Raw genomic sequence first — 18,024 nt, 5'->3', positions numbered from 1 at the left:
GCCCTGTAGGGTTTGGAGACGGTTCTCAGAAGAAATTGTCGGTGAATTCAAACATGAGCTAGATTTTAGAAGGTTAGTTAATGTGGATAAGCAGCCACCGGGGACCAATCTATGTGGATACTATGTTTGTGAGAACATCCGGAGACACACCTCTGAGCGGAAGGCATCGGATAGCGTGCGGAAGGCGACGGATAACTTGCGGAGGAGGCTTAGTCCAGAAGCTCGCTTCCGACCAATTCAAGATGAATTAGCAGGATTTTTCATGAGGGAAGTCATCAATCCTAAAGGAGAACACTATACCGAGGACGAAGAAATTTATATGCATACCCGAGATTGAAACTTGTTCGAAGTTGTATATGGTCATCCATCCTAATTGTGTATGGAAACTTGTTCGAAGTTGTATATGGTCACCCGAGATTGAATATATATTATATATTCCTCTTGAATTCTTCTTGTTTGAAATTTCATATGCATGTATATAGTAGCGTAGAATATGTGTACTGAAACTTCATCAAAATTAAAATAAAACACAAAATAAAATATAAAAGAAATAAAACACTACAAATTAAAAAGAAACCAGGTTTAGGGGGGCTAAAACCCTAAACCTGCGGAGGAGGCCTTTAGTCCCGGTTAGCCACGAGAACCGGGACTAAAGGTCCTCCGCCCCGACGGACTCCTGGCGCCCACGTGGACGGGCCTTTAGTCGCGGTTCGTAAGAGGCGCGACTAAAGGGGGGGGGGGGCTTTAGTCGCGCATATTTAGTCCCGGTTGCATAGCCGGGATTAATGGCCTTTGCGAACCGGGACTAAAGGCCCATTTTCTACCAGTGCATGCAGCTGTTTTGTGTGCCCAGGCTCCCCAATTCTCACGTCTGGCTCAGGCTAATTACCTTCCTGGCTGCACCACCCAGGCTAACCGCCTGCATGCAAACCCCAGGCCAAGCTATACCAGGCATTTTCAGGATGTGAACCAAACAGCTTACATGCGACGTCCAGGCACGCGTCATAGGGATGAGTGTATGTGAATGACTTTGATTGTACCGTGTTAAAAAAATGAGGTGAGGGAAACCTCTTTATTTTTTTAAAGAGAAGGCAATACCAAGCCGATGTCGATACACATGGAAAGCGACTGGAATAAATGCATGCAATCAAACAACACGCAAAACATGACCCAGGGCCTGTATACACTTAAACAGGTTCCACTGGGCAAACCAAGCACGTCATAGGCGTCTACATCCAGCAAGTATTTGCCGTTATGGCAGTGGCAGGCAGCGCATTCCGGTGGGAGCATGTATATTTTCGACAAAAAGTGAATTTTATTGACTCAAAATTAAGCATCAAGGATGCAAAATACAATGAACACACACCCGGCCTCTGTATAGTTAGAATGTATACAACCAACATCAACACACACACAAAAGACACGCTGGCAAATAGCAAAGTCATATAAAACCAAAACTATGCCAAAGCGAGGAAAAAACAAAGCAATCAAATACGGAATACAAACTACAACTATGGTTATATCCGCACCAATTATTTCATGACGCCACATGACTTCTTCAACTCGAAATCAATCGAGTGCGCACGGCCACGTCGCGCGCAATGCATCATTGTAGGTCGGTCGTATAGAAGTCGCACGCTCAAGGAAGCGCAGGATATTTTCCCATCATCATCCTGGCACCCTACGTCTTGGTCTCCTGAGTCGTGTTACAAATGCTGGTACGAGGGTCATGGTCAACAGGTCAAGCCATCCATTCATTTTCCACAGCCCACGGGTTGCTAAGCGAGCTAGCCAGCCAGCCAGCAGCCACCGAGGACGACACAGCGACCTGGAAGCTGGAATGCTATTGTCATGTCGCCCCTCCTGCGAAGCAAAGCCCAGAAGCCACCGGCGGACCAGCGTCCTGTCGTTGGTGCCGTCTTCTCTCGGTCGTCCGCTCGTCGCCATGATGATAGTGCCAACTGCCAACCCTCGCTGAATGAAAATGTTTAATTCATTGCAAAATAACATACTCTCTCCGATCCGAATTAATTGACGCAGCCTCTATACCATGTCTGTGTCAATTAATTCAGATCGGAGCGAATCCGTTCCATCACTGATTACCTGAGCTTGAAGCATTTAGTATCCATGCTAACACCTTGAATATATTTCCGGCAAAAAAAGGGGAAAGCGCCTTGAATATATCTTTAGTAATTCACCTCATCTCGTGTACAAATAGTTTCAGATAACCCGTCCATTACATCCATGATGTACGTCGGTTTGCAGATGCGGACTAGCTTCTCTTCATCTCCAGGAAATGCGTTTGTTCAGGAGCTCGATCGAGGCGACAGACAAATAATTGTACAAGAGTGATGGTTGGATAGGGTTTTCTTTTTCCTGAAATTCTGAATAATCAGAGTGCATGTCCCGGTGTTTGATTTGGATCTTCTTTCAAATCATGAACTGCTTCCAAGCTTGCTTTGTTTCATGGCTCTGGATTTGTAATTTTATATTTGTATTGTGCTCCAATACATATGTGAGATTATAAATGTGGAGATTGAATCCATCCTTCGCATGGATTAACCAGATAGTCACTAAGTGGCATGGATTAACCAGATGGTTACTAAGTGACAGGGATTAAATCCATCCTCTAGTGGAACTAATCATTGCAGCTTATCTCTTCTGCTAGTAAAAGTTGATATGCCATAAGGTAGCAAACACATAGCCTGCATTTTACTATCTAAGCTCCACGACGTATTTATGCAAGTGAAAGACTTCAGAATGAACAATGGCCGAATGCAAAGGCGGTTATGATTTGTGTCTGAAGTTTTGGTGAAATCCAAGTGCGAAAATTTAGCAGTCATTTCTTGACCTACAAACTGGTCGATAAGTTGGGATGACCAGAGATACGAAAAAGAAAAAAAAAAAACACTAACTGACATAATAAACCTACTCTGGGTTTCTACCTTGCTGCCAGATAACCACAAATGGAACAGATAATTATGAAAGACCTAACATGAGAGATCGCCGGATGGGAGTAGAATGATCTCCATACTTTCATCCTTGGCAATTCCATCATGGTTCGAACTCAACTGCGCATCGAAATTCATCTCCCCGTGGCAACTCAAGTCTCGAAGCAGAGGAAGCAGAGGCTCTTCTTCTTCACTCTTCAGGACAGAGTGTTGTTTCATCAGCCTTCTCAGCGCTTCAAGTTCAACCGCAACCTCAATCATCCTCGGCCTCTCTTCACCTCTCGACCTCAAGCATCGCAAAGCCAACTGCGCGACTGTTTTGACATGTCTCATCCCAGCTTCCTCGGCCACTTGAGAGTCTACAATCTTCAGCAACTGGTTCTGATGGAACAACGTGCTAAAATGCATTGCTAGACTTCTAACCTCGTCGACCTGACCGTCTGATATTGGTTTCTCCCTTGTCAAAAGCTCAATAAGTACCACGCCAAAGCTGTAAACGTCACTTTTCTCGGTCAGTTGGCTTGTCTGGAAGTACTCAGGGTCCATGTACCCTAGTGTGCCCTGCACCAAGGTCGTCACATGGGTCTGATTGGGGGGTAGTGGCCTTGACGCGCCGAAATCAGACACCTTTGCGGTGAAGCTCGTGTCGAGAAGAATGTTCGATGACTTGACGTCTCTGTGAACGATTGGCGTCTTTGCAGCCAAGTGCAAGTATGCAAGTGCCGATGCGGTTTCAACTGCAATCCTTAGGCGGTCCTCCCATGACATTGGGATTGATGTATTGTGGAGATGATGAAACAGGGCACCATTGGAGATGAATTCATACACCAATAAGGGAACTTCTGCCTCAAGACAACAGCCTAGTAGCTGAACCACGTTCTTGTGGGTCACTTGTGAAAGAATGACCAGCTCATTCACGAATTGCTCCACTTGGCTCTGATCAACCCGCTGCGACCTTTTGACTGCTACAACCGTCTGATCCGATAATATACCTTTGTAGACTGTCCCGAATCCACCTCTGCCAACAATATTGTTATCGCTGAATTTGTTGGTTGCCTTGTCAAGCTCACCTGAGGTAAATATCCGCAATGGTGCCTTCCGTGAAAGCATCTGCTGCTTCAGTAACACACCACCATTCTGCATAAAATATCTCTGTCTTTTCTTCGCAAGCTTTCTCCTCTTAACAAGACAGTGAGTCCAGAAACTGAAAACAAGGAGAAGCAGTAGCAGAGCTAGTCCCACAACTGCAAAGGCACAGTAAAACTCGGAGGATTATTTATTTGGTCAAGCATTAATCGAACTTAACATGCCTCCTGTACAGTGTAAACATCCATCGCATGACAAAACAGTGAGATAGGGCTTCAGAAACTTGCCTATTGAAATCTGCAGCGTGCCAATTCCATTGCAGCCACTTCCATCCTTTCGGCCATTACCACTCATCCCTGATGGGCAAGTACAGTTGAAACCGCCCTTCACGTTGATGCAGCTATGTGTGCATGGATTTCCAAGGAAGCACTCATCGATATCTTGCCGACAGTCACATGGAACCAAACAGATATCAGATATGGGTAGTTCTTGCCAATTATTAAGCTGGAAAACAAAAACTGAGGAAACAAAAAAAGTCAGAAAATATAAGCACAGACGTGTTCGTTACCTTGGCATCCACCAGGCCCTTGCAGGTACGGGTTCCCCTGAAACCCGTTGGTACAATTGCAGCGATATCCAATCCCATTAGACGAGTTATAGCAGTAAGAATTCTCCTTGCAAGCATATGATGCAGAGCGGCTTGCCTCCTCACAGCTGCCACCATCTATGGACCACTCAAGAACAACATGCCGGTATTGAGGAGGGCTTTTATTTGAGTTGTTCAGGATCTTCAGGTCAGCAGTAGCGAAAGCATAGGAGTTCTGCTCCACGATGAACGCCTCAGCACATGCTGAAGTATACTTGCTGAGACTGGCAGTTATGTTTATGTTTGTGAAATCTGAATACAGCTTCTTCAACCCCTTTGGCACCGGTGCTTGGCAGCAAGCCACACCAGAGCAAGCACCATCGACGATGCTATTATTAGAGCAAAAAGAAGCGCAGCCACCGCTGTAACCACCACTGGTACCATTCAACAGCATGGCCACCATATTACAGCCGACAGCGGTGAACTTGTTCCTTGTATCGGAGAAGGTGAAGTTTGTCCCCTCAAGGCTGAAGCTAGCAATGTTCCCTCTGCACTGCGGGGAACGGGAAGCGGCACTAGCCAGGATGGTCACATAACCACCCAGCAGGGAGATGTTGAGAATACTAATTGAGTTGTTGCCTATGGGAAGCCTAGGACCAGATGAAGTACAATTGATCTCGAACCCTTGAGCTGGGGAGGGGCTTTGGCCATGGACACCAAAAGGATAAGGGATAGAGATGTTGGAACTTGAGCATGCAGAGGTACTCAATTCCATAGAATGAACAAAGAATGGAGAGAAGCATGTGAGGAGGAGCCATGGCAGGAGAGGAAAGGGAAGCAACTCCTTCTCCATTGGTCTTCGGAAACAAACGGTAGGCTCCAACGCCTATTTATCAACAGTTTCTCAGGAAACCGAGGGGAAGAACCACTAGCAAACACTTGCCCGTGGTTCTCTGGTACCGTGGTACACTCTAATTTTCTCTTGTAGGACAATACTGGGGCATCGTTTCCTCATCTTATTGTGGTCTAGTTTCTGTAGTGGGGCACCGTTTTCTCATCTTATTGTGGTCTAGTTTCTGTAGTGGGGCACCGTTTTCTCAACTTATTGTGGTCTAGTTTCTGTAGTGGAAGCCAAGAAGGTGATCTATTCGAGACTCACAGCCACAAAAGGCTGCCTCAGGCTTCAGCTAAGATGTGCCGATATGTGGACTTGTAGTTGAGCACTCCCCCCCCCCCCCCCCCCCCCCCCGGTCAAAGAGATATTTGTCCCATTGACTAATAAGCACGACCATATTCCCTGTTACTATCATTTTCCCCTTTCCATCTCATTTCCTTTCCTGAAGTCATGTGGATGCTTCAAGCAAACACTGGGTACCAGAGGGGATGCACCCCCCCCCCCCCCCCCCCCCCGGTCAAAGAGATATTTGTCCCATTGACTAATAAGCACGACCATATTCGCTGTTACTATCATTTCCCCCTTTCCATCTCATTTCCTTTCCTGAAGTCATGTGGATGCTTCAAGCAAACACTGGGTACCAGAGGGGATGCTTTAAACTGCTGGCCATTGTCTGTACATATATGCATCGGTGCCTAAACCAAATATGAAATATTATCATGCAGACCATTGCTCATGGGTATAACTGATTGATTTCACCACCTGACAGGTGACAGGCCACCTGAAAGTTCAGATGAAAGTATGCAGGCCTACGAGTAGTACTTATCTTCTCATCAAGTAGTCGGATTCACCAGTTCAGTCGATGTCTGAACCTAAACAATAACCAAACATCATGCCCGGTCTACCGAGATGGTAAAAAAAGAGGGCAGTAGATGATCAGGATAGTACCACTTCAGCATCCATTGTCCCTGCCATCCAGCCAGTAGGAGGGCAATCCACAAGCGGAACTGCGGAGGAAACAAGTAGTAGCAGATTTATTTATTTTAGAAGAAGAGGTAGCAGATTCAGATAAAGGTACTGCCAAAATTCTAGGGTTTTAGCCCCTTACCTCGCCGCCCATGTCGCCAGGCACGGCGGCTCCGGGCTCCGCCTCCCCGCGCAACCTCTAGTCCAGCTTATCACCGCCCATACGACCCTCCCAGTCCCAAGGTCGCGTTGCTCGGGACGCTGGGCGGCTGGCGGGGCGGGTAGGAGTGCGTCTGCCGGCGCCGGGGAGGGTGCGCATGCGAGCGATGAGGTGGCTGCCGTGCTTTCCGCTGCCATTGCGGCGGCGGAGAAGGTGGGAGAAGCGGCGAGTGGTGAGGGTGAAGAGTCCTGGTTTCCGGAGGACAGAGAGGAGGCTCAAGTGGTCTGCACAGAAATGCTGAAGCTGTCTTTTTTTAAAAAAAAAAGCAAGGTTTTTTTAACACATTACAGACGCAAACGCTCATATATATATATACACGCACACACTCATCCCTATGAACGCACACGCGCACACCCTATATTTATGAGCACCTTCGAGAGACTAAGCCGGCATACCATCTTAGATTTTACGAAGTCACCGTAGGCGCGTCGTAGTCGACGAGAACGTCTCCTCCCACTGAACGCGCATCGCCGGAAAGCTTGACATTTCATTAATTAAGAAATAAGATTCATAATAAAGCCCAACAGAAGGCAAGATAAAAAGTCATCACTATCGCTGCATTACAAAACCCAAGTGCTTAGTACCCCGAGCAACCACAACGAATTTCTTCTTTGATGTTGTGCACCATGACCGTTGAAGGAGTCACGGTGTTTCGACTTGCCTGACAGATTGTTTGTGTTAGTGAGGCACGTCACGGAGGTGAACTGAGCCGCGACAGTACTGTGCTACACCGGCAATGGAAATGAAACTTTGCAAGTTTCCGGGCTTATATGTAAAGGGGATTCGGCAAGGGAAAACCCCAAGGTTATCAAGGGAAGGAAAGTACTTTTACTCACGCTCACATGGTGATCGGGTAATTAGCGGTAGCAACAAACACAAAATTCCAAATGTTACTCTATGTTTTGAGAACGACAAAATCGGACACATCTGCCACTTCCAGGAGTTTGTTGCTCTACACAAACACAAACTCGTGGTCTTTTACAACTTCCAACCGATTCAGCCTAGATATATTTTACAGATCGTTTGTGTTAGTGGCATAGGCCCGTCACGGAGGTGAACTGAGCCATGACAGCACCGTGCTACACCGGCAACTGAAATGGAACCTTGCAAGATTTCGGGCTTATATATAACACGGATTCAGCCAGGGAAAAACCCTAGGTTATTAAGGGGGTTGGGATTTGGAGAGGAAAGTAATTTTACTCACAGTCACATTGTACTCCCTCCGTCCCAAAATTCTTGTCTTAGATTTGTCTAGATATGGATGTATCTAATACTAAAACATGACTTGATACATCCGTATTTAGACAAATCTAAGACAAGAATTTTGGGACGGAGGGAGTAATAGGTAAGTAGCTGTAGCAACGAACACAAAATTCCAAATGTTACTCTATATTTTGATCACGACAAGATCGGACATGTCTGCCACTTCCAGATGTTTGTTGCTCTACACAAACACCGATTCTTGGTCTTTTAGAACTTCCAACCGATTTGGCCTAAGTATATTTTACAGATCATTTGTGTTAGTGACACAGACCCGTCACGGAGGTGAACTGAGCCGTGACAGCACCGTGCTACACCGGCAACTGAAATGGAACCTTGCAAGATTTCGGGCTTATATATAACACGGATTCAGCAAGGGAAAAACCCTAGGTTATTAAGGGGGTTGGGACTTGGAGAGGAAAGGAATTTTACTCACAGTCACATTGTAATAGGTAAGTAGCCGTAGCAACGAACACAATATTCCAAATGTTACTCTATATTTTGATCACGACAAGATCGGACATGTCTGCCACTTCCAGATGTTTGCTGCTCTACACAAACACAGATTCTTGGTCTTTTAGAACTTCCAACCGATTTAGCCTAAGTATATTTTACAGATCATTTGTGTTAGTGACACAGACCCGTCACGGAGGTGAACTGAGCCGTGACAGGACCGTGTTACGCCACCAATGAAAATGGAACCTTGCAAGATTTCAGGCTTATGTATAAAAGGAATTCGGCAGGGGAAAACCCTAGGTTATCAAGGGGGTTGGGACTTGGAGAGGAAAGGAAAGTATTTTTACTAACAGAGTAGCAACGAACACAAAATTCCAAATGTTACTGTATGTTTTGACAAAGACAAGATCTGACACGTATGCAACTTCCAGGTGTTTGCTGCTTTACACAAACACAGACTCGTGGTCTTTTTTAACTTTCAACCGATTCAGCTTAGATATATTTTACAGATTGTTTGTGTTAGTGACTCAGGCCCGTCACGGAGGTGAACTGAGCTGTGATAGTACCGTGTTACGCCGGTAATGAAAATGGAACTTTGTAAGATTTCGGGCTTATATATCAAGGGAATTTGGCAAGGGGGAAACCCTAGGTTATCAAGGGGTTGGGACTTGCAGAGGAAAGGAAAGTACTTTTACTCATAGTCATGTGGTAATCAAGTAATTAGTCATAGCAACGAACACAAAATTCCAAATGTTACTCTATGTTTTGACAACAACAACATCGAATGCATCTGCCGCTTTCAGGTGTTTGCTGCTCTACACAAACACATACTCGTGGTCTTTTACAATTTCCAGCCGATTCAGCCTAGGAATGTTTTACAGATCGTTTGTGTTAATGACACATGCCCTTCATGGAGGTGAACTGAGCCATGACAGTACATTGTTACACAAGCAATGGAAATGGAACTTTGCAAGATTTCGGGATTATATATAACAGGGATTCAGCAAGGAAAACACCCTAGGTTATCAAGGGGTTGGGACTTGGAGAGGAAAGGAAAGTACTTTTACTCACAGTCACATGATAATCGGGTAATTAACCGCACCAATTGACAACAGCAAGATCGAACACGTCTGCTACTTACAGGTGTTTGCTGCTCTACACAAACAGACTAGTGGTCTTTTACAACTTCCAAACACAGACTAGTGCTCTTTTACAACGTCCAACTGATTCGCCCTAGGTATATATTTTACAGAAAGATGAAGGAAATGTAATAACCACTTTTTTTACACTCTTTGAAATAACCACTTGGTCCCACCTTCCACGGGGGACTGACAGATGGAAAATACCATGGCAGTTTCAAACAAGAAAAATACAACAAACAACAACGACGATGACAATAATGCCAGCAACACAGCACTGCGGATTCTGTAATAGTAACATATACTATTGACATACTGAGGTCGACAAGGTTACCCAGAAAGCTTTGATTGTGTTCACAACATTTGAAGCTGCTCTTCTGTGTATCACACACTAACCTACATATGCTTCTGTACAGGTGAAGCATGACTCCAAAATCTGGATATAAACTTCTACATATAACATACTATTGATCTGTTGAGCTGTTGGCTATGTATGTAATGTAACAACAAAGGTAAACTATGTAGATACATGATCAAACACAAAAGTCAGCACCTTCACAGTACAAAAGAGAGAGGCAGCCAGTTCCAAACGGTTGGCCAGTACTCTGGTTTCCCCTTTGTTGAAGAAAGCTCCTTCCATCAGATTGCCTAGCCAAGGCTTCGGCATCTGAACACAAAAACAGTTTTCGATCTTCACACCAGCCACCGGACGGACAGTCAGAGATCAACGACGATTTTGAGGCATCGACAGTTTGGGACTTTGGGAAATGTACATACAACAGCTGCAAGCCTGAGCCAGGTCAAGCCATGCCAACCATTCGTACTACCAGCATAGCCAAAAGACCTACGGTGGATCCCGTACCGCGGGACTGGCCTTTCTAGCACGGTGAGCAAGAGCATGGGACGGCCTGCCAACTGCTTCCATTATCCTACTGAACACAACCTTTGCGGGGACACATGTGACCAGCGGAATTGCTCCTTCTGATTTCAATAGACCACCCAGAACATCGCTGCGCCTATGTGCCTTTGCCTGGCCACCTTCTCTGTGAGACTTTTTCCCAATGGAAATGGATGAAAGGGGTCTGGTTTTCTGGCTTGGTGAGCTTGCTTTCTTGAAGCCAGAGGGCTTCTTTTGAGATTTCTGCGAAAATGGCCTCCGGACACTGGTGGTGCTTTTCTTTGCATGCTTGACCCCCTGCTCATCGGTGGCATTGCCATCTAAGGTTGCTCGTGATGGATTCAAACGTGGGACTCTTGGCATAACAGTCCTTCTGCCTGTCGGCCAAGCAGGTGGTGCTGCTGTGCTATTTTCCAGAACAAGATCACTGCCCAAAATAAGCCTGTCCATTGAACCTTCTTCAAGAATTCCAACTTGGATAGGGTGTCCAACAATAGCTTTGCCATCCAGTCTGCTCATCAAAGAAACCAATGGGACATGCTCACCTTGATAGTTAGCCTGTACCTTCAGGTCAACATTAAACAACACCTGCCCAGTGTAACCAAGATGTGAGCCATGATTTTGTTGATACAATGAAGATCCGTCCCCACATGCCTTCTGATCAATAGAGGTTATCTGATTGCCATTTTTATTTAGCAAAGAGGTCTTGCAAGAAATTTCAGAGTTGTTGAAAGAAGTGTAACTTCGTCCAATATCTCTGACAGGTTCTGAAGATAAGGGATAATCTTTACCATGGTATCTGTTAACTCCTGAATGACTCGCGGCCTTGTCAACCAAATCTGCTTCATCATGATCACAATCCAACCCTTCTTGGTTCTCAGGAAAACTTTGACCAAACGGCTGATGGCTAGACGCATCAATAATCTCAACTTTAGAGTCACCTTTATTGGCCATTTTGAGCAGCCCCTTCATGAAACTACTTGAGCTATCTAATGACAGATTTTCATCCGCCTTCCCCATTGATCTCTTTACTGCAGTGCGCCGGTTGCGTTTACCTTTCATATGCCACTGGGAAACACCTAACTCAGGAGAACCATCCTCACCTAGTAAGACATTTTGCTGAGGAATATGAGTAGAAAAGTTCATCTCATCATCGTCATCAATATCATTTGCATGCCTTGACTTATTAGAAGCCTTGAGGGAATTAGGATCACATGCATCTGATTCAGGGGATTGTACCTTAGCATACCCTGCCAATAATATCAACAATGGGAATGCGATCAAGTAAGGACAAATATCCAGTAAGAAATGTTACGGAAGTCACTGGAATCAAGCATCATAAGTTCAAGACAAAGGTGGAGGTTGTATGTTATTGTAGCAAAACACAAACATGAACAAGTATACTTAGCATATCTCAAAGCACAAAGTTTAATCAACAAACTTCCATAAAAGAAGTGCACCAACAAAATAGATGTACACGACACTACGTAGCATAGTAGAAATGAGCTGTACTCGATTTTTGCAACAGTTCAGCCCCACACTCATGCATAACTAAATAATCGCATGATCGGCAATAATTGATCCTACAACATCCCTAAAATATCATTAGGCATCAATATTTGACAACCTAAGCAGGGGCATGATTATTTATTGTTGTGTCTTACAAAATCAAAATCCAAAGAAAAGGCATGTAGCAATGAGGCACTTACTTTGCAGAAGTTCAGCGTCATCTTCTGTCTCAGTATCTGAACATAAACTCATTGAAGAATCAGATTCTTGCTTCTCAACAAAGCCCGGAAATGTTTGCTCTTCGAGAAGAGTATCCTCCTGCTTTAGGTAACTTTCTGTCTCATGATGAGCTTCTGTTAATATTGTTTGCTTAACAGGTATGAAGTCACGGCTATGTGCATCACCAGAATCAGCAGACAGGTATGTGGCACCACTTCTTTTCGCCTGACAGATAGCAGGCAAAGGATCCTTCCCTCCTTCAACTACAACAGTTCCAGAATCATCATTGCACTGAAAAGAGCGAGGAAATTTGACGCTACTCTGTACAACTTGAGCAAGTGGCCTGCATCTATCATGTTTTTTGACAACAGATGCCTCAAAAATAGCTTCCTCTAATCTTCTCTTTTTCAGGGCTGTATTTTTCTCACCGCTCTCTACATTTGATCCTTCTTGCGTATGTCCTGAAAGGGAAAAGCCATTGACGTAATTACTGAGAGTGTTCCCTGAAGCTTCCAGATCAAGAGATCCTGACAAGTTTCTTTTTGAACCAGCATGAATAAACTTTTCTTCACACTCTTTTGTTTTACCAAGGCGAACAGAGGTATCCCCTTTCTGTTTTTTACTCTTTTTGCTTTTATAACGAGTAGTGCTGAGATCTACGCGTTGCTGAGATGCTGAGCTTTGCAAATGCAACTGAGGTTCCTGGACGTTGTTTCTTGAGTAATATTCTGAAGGAAAGTCGTCAAACTCCCTCCCTGTGTCAGCAAAGAGGATACTGCAGCTGTCATCTGCCCTGAAACCTTGGTTCTGGTACTTCAATGCAAGCTGCTTTCTTTCCAATTCAAGAGCATGAATAATAGCATCTTCTCTACGAGCATATTTTTCTCTTCTCTTTACAGGAGTTCCTTGACAAGCCATTGCCTTCTCAATACAAGCATCAAACTCTCCACACCTAAATTCCTTGACACGTTTCGATTTCTCCAGGTTATACCAGTCACTGACAAAGAGAGGAAGAAATGAATCATTACAGAAAGAATCAGAAATCAAACTGTAAGCTCTGTTGAAAGCCAAATCATTAGCAGCTAATATTGAGTACTCTGTGCAATCAGCAGTTTGCCTGTTATCATTGTGAATTAAAAACTCACTTGAAACTAATTCTTTAACATTCTTATGTACTTACTCTCAGATGGAGAACTAATTTCATACTTGGGATCCATGAATAAGAAGTAGAAGAATAAACAAGAATCTGATCCATTTAATAGTGACTAGAAAACTACTACATAAATAAAATCATCTAAGCAAGAAATTAGTCAGTGAAACTTGTAAGAAAATGTAATCTGATACGGCTTTGTGTACCCCAACCACAATCGTTGTTGATGGACTGTATGAGCCTGCTATTTGTGCACCGCAAGTTGATGTAGAAAGTGGACCCTAAGAATCAGAGATGTCTACAAGCCAAAGTTTTTTCAAACAATTGATTAGGAAGGTGACAAGAAGATGAATTCGTGCCCGAGTGCAGTCTGCTGGACATGAAGAAGTCAAACGTATCCACGACTTTGATTGTGTATGATCACAGCAGAATCAGCTAAAGCGAACCTGACTCTAGCATAGTCACGTAAAAAAGAAACACGTATGTGTGCATGCATATGAGAAAGAGGCTTAGTTGTGCATGTGCATGAGGTTGAACAAAAATGTTTTCTAATCAGAAATATAGGATAGTTATGGTTGCAGCTCTCTAAAAGAAAATATGAGATCTGGTCGGTTTGAATAGAACAGGATTTTGTTGCCTTTTATTTGAACGGTCATGACCACCCGATCAATCAGGGGCGACGCGTACAAGGGTTCTTACATGGAATTGCATGAGTTTGGATGGGGTCCACCAAGAAGGAACTGGCGCCCAAAGGAAGTCTGATATTTTTGGTACCTATTTGAGTCGGTCTAATATTTTAGAAATCAGAGATGTCTTGGTGAGATTTAATTGGCAAGAGAGTTTATTTTAGAGATTGTTTCTGTTGGTATTTATAATGAGTTTTTATCAGTGCGGCCAACTTGGTGGCAAAGTTAAGAGTGTTGGGTACACACTATAACTAGTCAGGCTGGTTAGTGCATATTTTTCATGAGGTCGTGAATAAAAGCAGAAAACACCCATGTCGGGGATGACTAAATACCGTGCTTCTGCGCCGCCTTATGTTTAGGGTTTCGAACTGAGCTTTGAGGTTGGTTGAGCACTTTGGTGCAACAAAAATCTACATGCTTCGCTTCTTGCATGATTTTTCAAGGACAAAGAATCTTTCTTTGCTTTTCCAGTGCCTATCTAATTCTTTTTTTTCTTCTACCAATTCATCCACCAATACTTTTTTCCACTTCGTTATAGAGCTTGTTTAGTGAATGCGATGAAAGGTAAAGGCCACCCATAAAATCATGCAAGTGCACAAAACAACTCTGCCAAGGATTCATAGATTAGTCTCCCGGCTATATATTAAAAATATCAAGAACTTCATCAGACTACACTATTCAATACACCATAAATCCAATAGACAGAATCACAGAACATACAAAATAAAAGGCTAAAATAATGTATTTACCACAATGCTCTTAAGACTATCCCAAAGACTGCCACTGCCATGGCAGAATCCAATCAACGCATCAACTTATGTTTCATACTTTAGTCATGTTTTATTTCATGCAACGCCCATTCCAAGACTGGCACGCACAAGACACGTGACGTAAAGCAGCCTAGCACTCGCATTTGTTACCCATTTATTAATCTAGAGTGAGTAATTGCCGAAATAACGTCGAACCATTTATTCAAACATGTGGAAGTCACAGTATCTATAAAAGTTTGTTCCCATGATTAAAATACTCCATTTGTTGATCTAATAGCGTTTGGAACGGCAACCCAAGGCTCATTCGATTCAAAGAAATTTCATATGAGTTTTGGAGGGTTATAATCCTTTGGAATTTTTCCTGCATTTGGTCGTTTGATTCATAGGATTGAATCTTTTAGGAATTTTTCCTAAGGAATCATGTCTACTACATTTCATAGGAAATCCAGCATCCACTCCAACCTCATTTTACAGTTCCTTTATTTTTCCTGTGAAATAAAATACTCCGTGCTAATCCTATAGGATTCAAGTGGGCATGCCACTCCAATCCTGCATTTTTTTCGTATTCCTACATTTTGTGAATCCTGCGAACCCTATAGGATTCAAGTGGGCATGCCACTCCAATCCTGTATTTTTCATATTCCTACGTTTTGTGAATCCTGCGAATCAAAAAGTGCCTAAGTATCCCCATGTCATTCCTGAACCAAACAAATCCTTATAATGAATAGCTGGGAATCAACTAACCCTAGGTCAATTTCTTAATCTAGATAAATCAGGGCAAAAAAACATAGAAGAGGGAATGGTAGGGAAGCTTACATGCTAGCATCCTCGCGGCCGAGCAGCTTGACCGGAGTTCCCGTCCTGGGCGTCACCACCTGCGACGCCGCGAGCTCGTCCTGCCCGACTATCCTCCCGGGCCACCAGGACCCGTTCCGCCGCCGCACCCAGACGATGGTCCCCGGCGAGCAGTCTGCGATTCCGCCGCCATCCGCCTCCCCTTGCCCCTCCCCTCCTCCTCCCTCTCCCCCCGAGCTCCGCCCCATGGCGACCAGGCCAACACCAAACCTAACCGAATCCTCAGGGGCGGATCTACAGGGCGTGCGGCACGCTGGTGGGATTAACTTAGCCGCTGGCCGAAACCAACTCGCGCGGGATTGGGACGTCGGCGGTCGGCGGTGAAGGGCCGGCCGGCGGTGAAGCTAGGGCACGGTCAGGGCGGTCTTTTTTCTTTTTTTTTCCTTGAGGGAAGAAGGGCACACGGTCTGAACTCGGAAAGACAGAGCCAAAGGTCCAAACGTGTGTTTAGGTGTTTTGTCAGGTGGTCAGCTAGACCAGTTGACGGACCGATGAGGAGGGCCAAGTCGGTCGAAAATAAAAAAACTGACATGTGGGCCCAAGACGAAACAAAAAAAGGGAAAAGACTCAAAATGTGGTATTTTGTTTTTTCTTTTTATTAAAGCAACCAGGACCTTATGAGAAATCAAAATCTTTGGGTTCCGGAGAGTAGCTCTTTTGCATATTGTTCATAGGGATATAAACTATGTTTGGAGGAGCTCACTGCCCACACTCTAAGCTACAACCTTAGATTTTCATGAGCCTTAAATTGCACGATCGATTTTCATGACACAAAGAGACTTGCTGGAACATTTTTTTACTTTGCCATAAACTCCTTGATATGGCACCATAGGAATAAGAGTTTCCTTCATCGATGATCTTGAGAACTATCGAGCAACTGGTGGCCAGTTGAACCATCATTGTTTTAAGATCAAAAGCAAGTGATAGTAGCTCACTACATGCAATGGCTTCCAACTTGCTTGGATTAGTCGACCCACATGTGACGCCAGAAGCTCATACCACCTGAGGGTCCTCCCGGACCACCACGGCACATTTCGCTGTCGCACCCACACGATAGACCCCCAATGAGCAATTCGTGATGTCACCATCTTCCTCTCTCTCTCTCTCTGGCCGATGGTGAGCATACCACGACGAAACCCAAACATCAAGGGCAGATTTGTAGGGTGTACGACACACCTGGTAGTTGTGGAGGTCGGTGGAATTAAACTAACCACTGGATGAAAACCAACTCATATGGGATTGGGGCGGTGGCAACCGGTGGCGATGTTGAGGGTTGGCATAATGGTAGCCTGCAGGGGAGAACTAGGGCACCGTCATGACTCTTCTAAATTTTTGAGAGAAGGGCTAGAAACACAGGTGACAGAAAAGACAAAACACATCTCTAGGTATTAAGCCAAAGGAGGTGATGAGCCGACTAGGAGGGACAAATTGAACAAAAAGAACACTGATGAGTGGGCCCAAAAAAATTGGGCAAAAAAACCTCAAAATGTGCTAAACATGTGTCATTTTGAGTTTTGCAAAGATACAGAAATGTGTGCTTTTGGAACACTATTTAAGAAAAATGGACAACGTTTTTTAAATTTCATGTCACCGCTGAAAATTTCATGAGTCATCTTCGTCGAATAAATATTGTTGTTGCACATCGAACCGTGTGATTGTGGCTATGACGCAGAGAATATGGAGTGGCAAAGGACATAGAGGGGTTGTGGAACATAACATATTGGTCATAGTTAAACTAAATGGCCTGCATGACCAATTGGGTAAAAAAATCTACTAGCAGTTTTTCCCCATGGCATGACTTTCTCCTCAGTGTCCTACATAAAAAGAGACTTGTGATATAATTGGTTTTCAAGTGAAAAAGAAGAGACTAAAATGTTATCTTGTATTTGTGTGTCGTGTATAGTACAATAATACAAAAGTAAAGGCGAGAGAACACCCATAAGGTTGGTCATAGCAGGAGTAACTTAGCTAGTAACATAATGCACCCCAAGGCAAGTTTGCTTATGTACCAAATAGTTAATGAGGAGAGAGGTGTTTGCGATAACATAATGTGTTATTGTAATATAACACACCCCAATGTAAAATGAGTCTACATCTAAAAAATGAAGGCTTGCATGATATTGATAACCCACAAGTATAGGGGATCGCAACAGTTTTCGAGGATAGAGTATTCAACCCAAATTTATCGATTCGACACAAGGGGAGCCAAAAAATATTCTCAAGTATTAGCAGTTGATTGACACCAATTCAACCACACCTGGATAACTTAGTATCTGCAGCAAAGTATTTAGTAGCAAAGTAATATGGAAGTAACGGTAACGGTAACAAAAGTAATATTTTTGGGTTTTGTAGTGATTGTAACAGTAGCAACGGAAAAG

The 18,024-nt window shown here is 44.0% G+C and overlaps 2 protein-coding genes and 1 long non-coding RNA gene across 4 annotated transcripts; all 3 read right to left on the bottom strand.

Annotated features, from left to right (window-relative positions):
* Positions 1-2,365: 2,365 nt before the first annotated feature.
* LOC109737223 (wall-associated receptor kinase 17) lies at positions 2,366-5,738 on the bottom strand. 2 transcript variants are annotated; one of them, XR_012203291.1, is made up of 4 exons: positions 4,606-5,738; positions 4,325-4,477; positions 2,912-4,195; positions 2,366-2,442 (listed from the first exon to the last, which is right to left on the bottom strand). XR_012203291.1 is itself a non-coding variant. In XM_020296424.4 (3 exons), the coding sequence occupies exons 1-3, from the start codon at positions 5,474-5,476 to the stop codon at positions 2,991-2,993; spliced, it is 2,229 nt and encodes a 742-aa protein (XP_020152013.1). In that variant the 5' UTR covers positions 5,477-5,738; the 3' UTR covers positions 2,777-2,990. The 2 variants fall into 2 exon arrangements, 1 of the variants encoding a protein (XP_020152013.1); XM_020296424.4 differs by lacking the exon at positions 2,366-2,442 and having other exon boundaries at positions 2,777-4,195.
* Positions 5,739-6,077: 339 nt separating this feature from the next.
* LOC109737430 (uncharacterized) lies at positions 6,078-6,942 on the bottom strand. The gene is made up of 3 exons (XR_002226584.4): positions 6,627-6,942; positions 6,467-6,525; positions 6,078-6,390 (listed from the first exon to the last, which is right to left on the bottom strand). It is a non-coding gene; the product is annotated as an uncharacterized lncRNA (long non-coding RNA).
* Positions 6,943-9,843: 2,901 nt separating this feature from the next.
* LOC109737213 (uncharacterized) lies at positions 9,844-16,089 on the bottom strand. The gene is made up of 3 exons (XM_020296414.4): positions 15,608-16,089; positions 12,167-13,182; positions 9,844-11,707 (listed from the first exon to the last, which is right to left on the bottom strand). Exons 1-3 carry the CDS (start codon positions 15,832-15,834, stop codon positions 10,404-10,406), a joined length of 2,547 nt encoding a protein of 848 aa, XP_020152003.1. The 5' UTR covers positions 15,835-16,089; the 3' UTR covers positions 9,844-10,403.
* Between the last annotated feature and the right edge of the window lie 1,935 nt (positions 16,090-18,024).

This window comes from Aegilops tauschii, chromosome 2, assembly GCF_002575655.3.
Source record: "Aegilops tauschii subsp. strangulata cultivar AL8/78 chromosome 2, Aet v6.0, whole genome shotgun sequence".
In the NCBI taxonomy this organism is placed as follows: domain Eukaryota; kingdom Viridiplantae; phylum Streptophyta; class Magnoliopsida; order Poales; family Poaceae; genus Aegilops; species Aegilops tauschii.
This window is presented reverse-complemented; position numbering and strand designations above follow the sequence as displayed.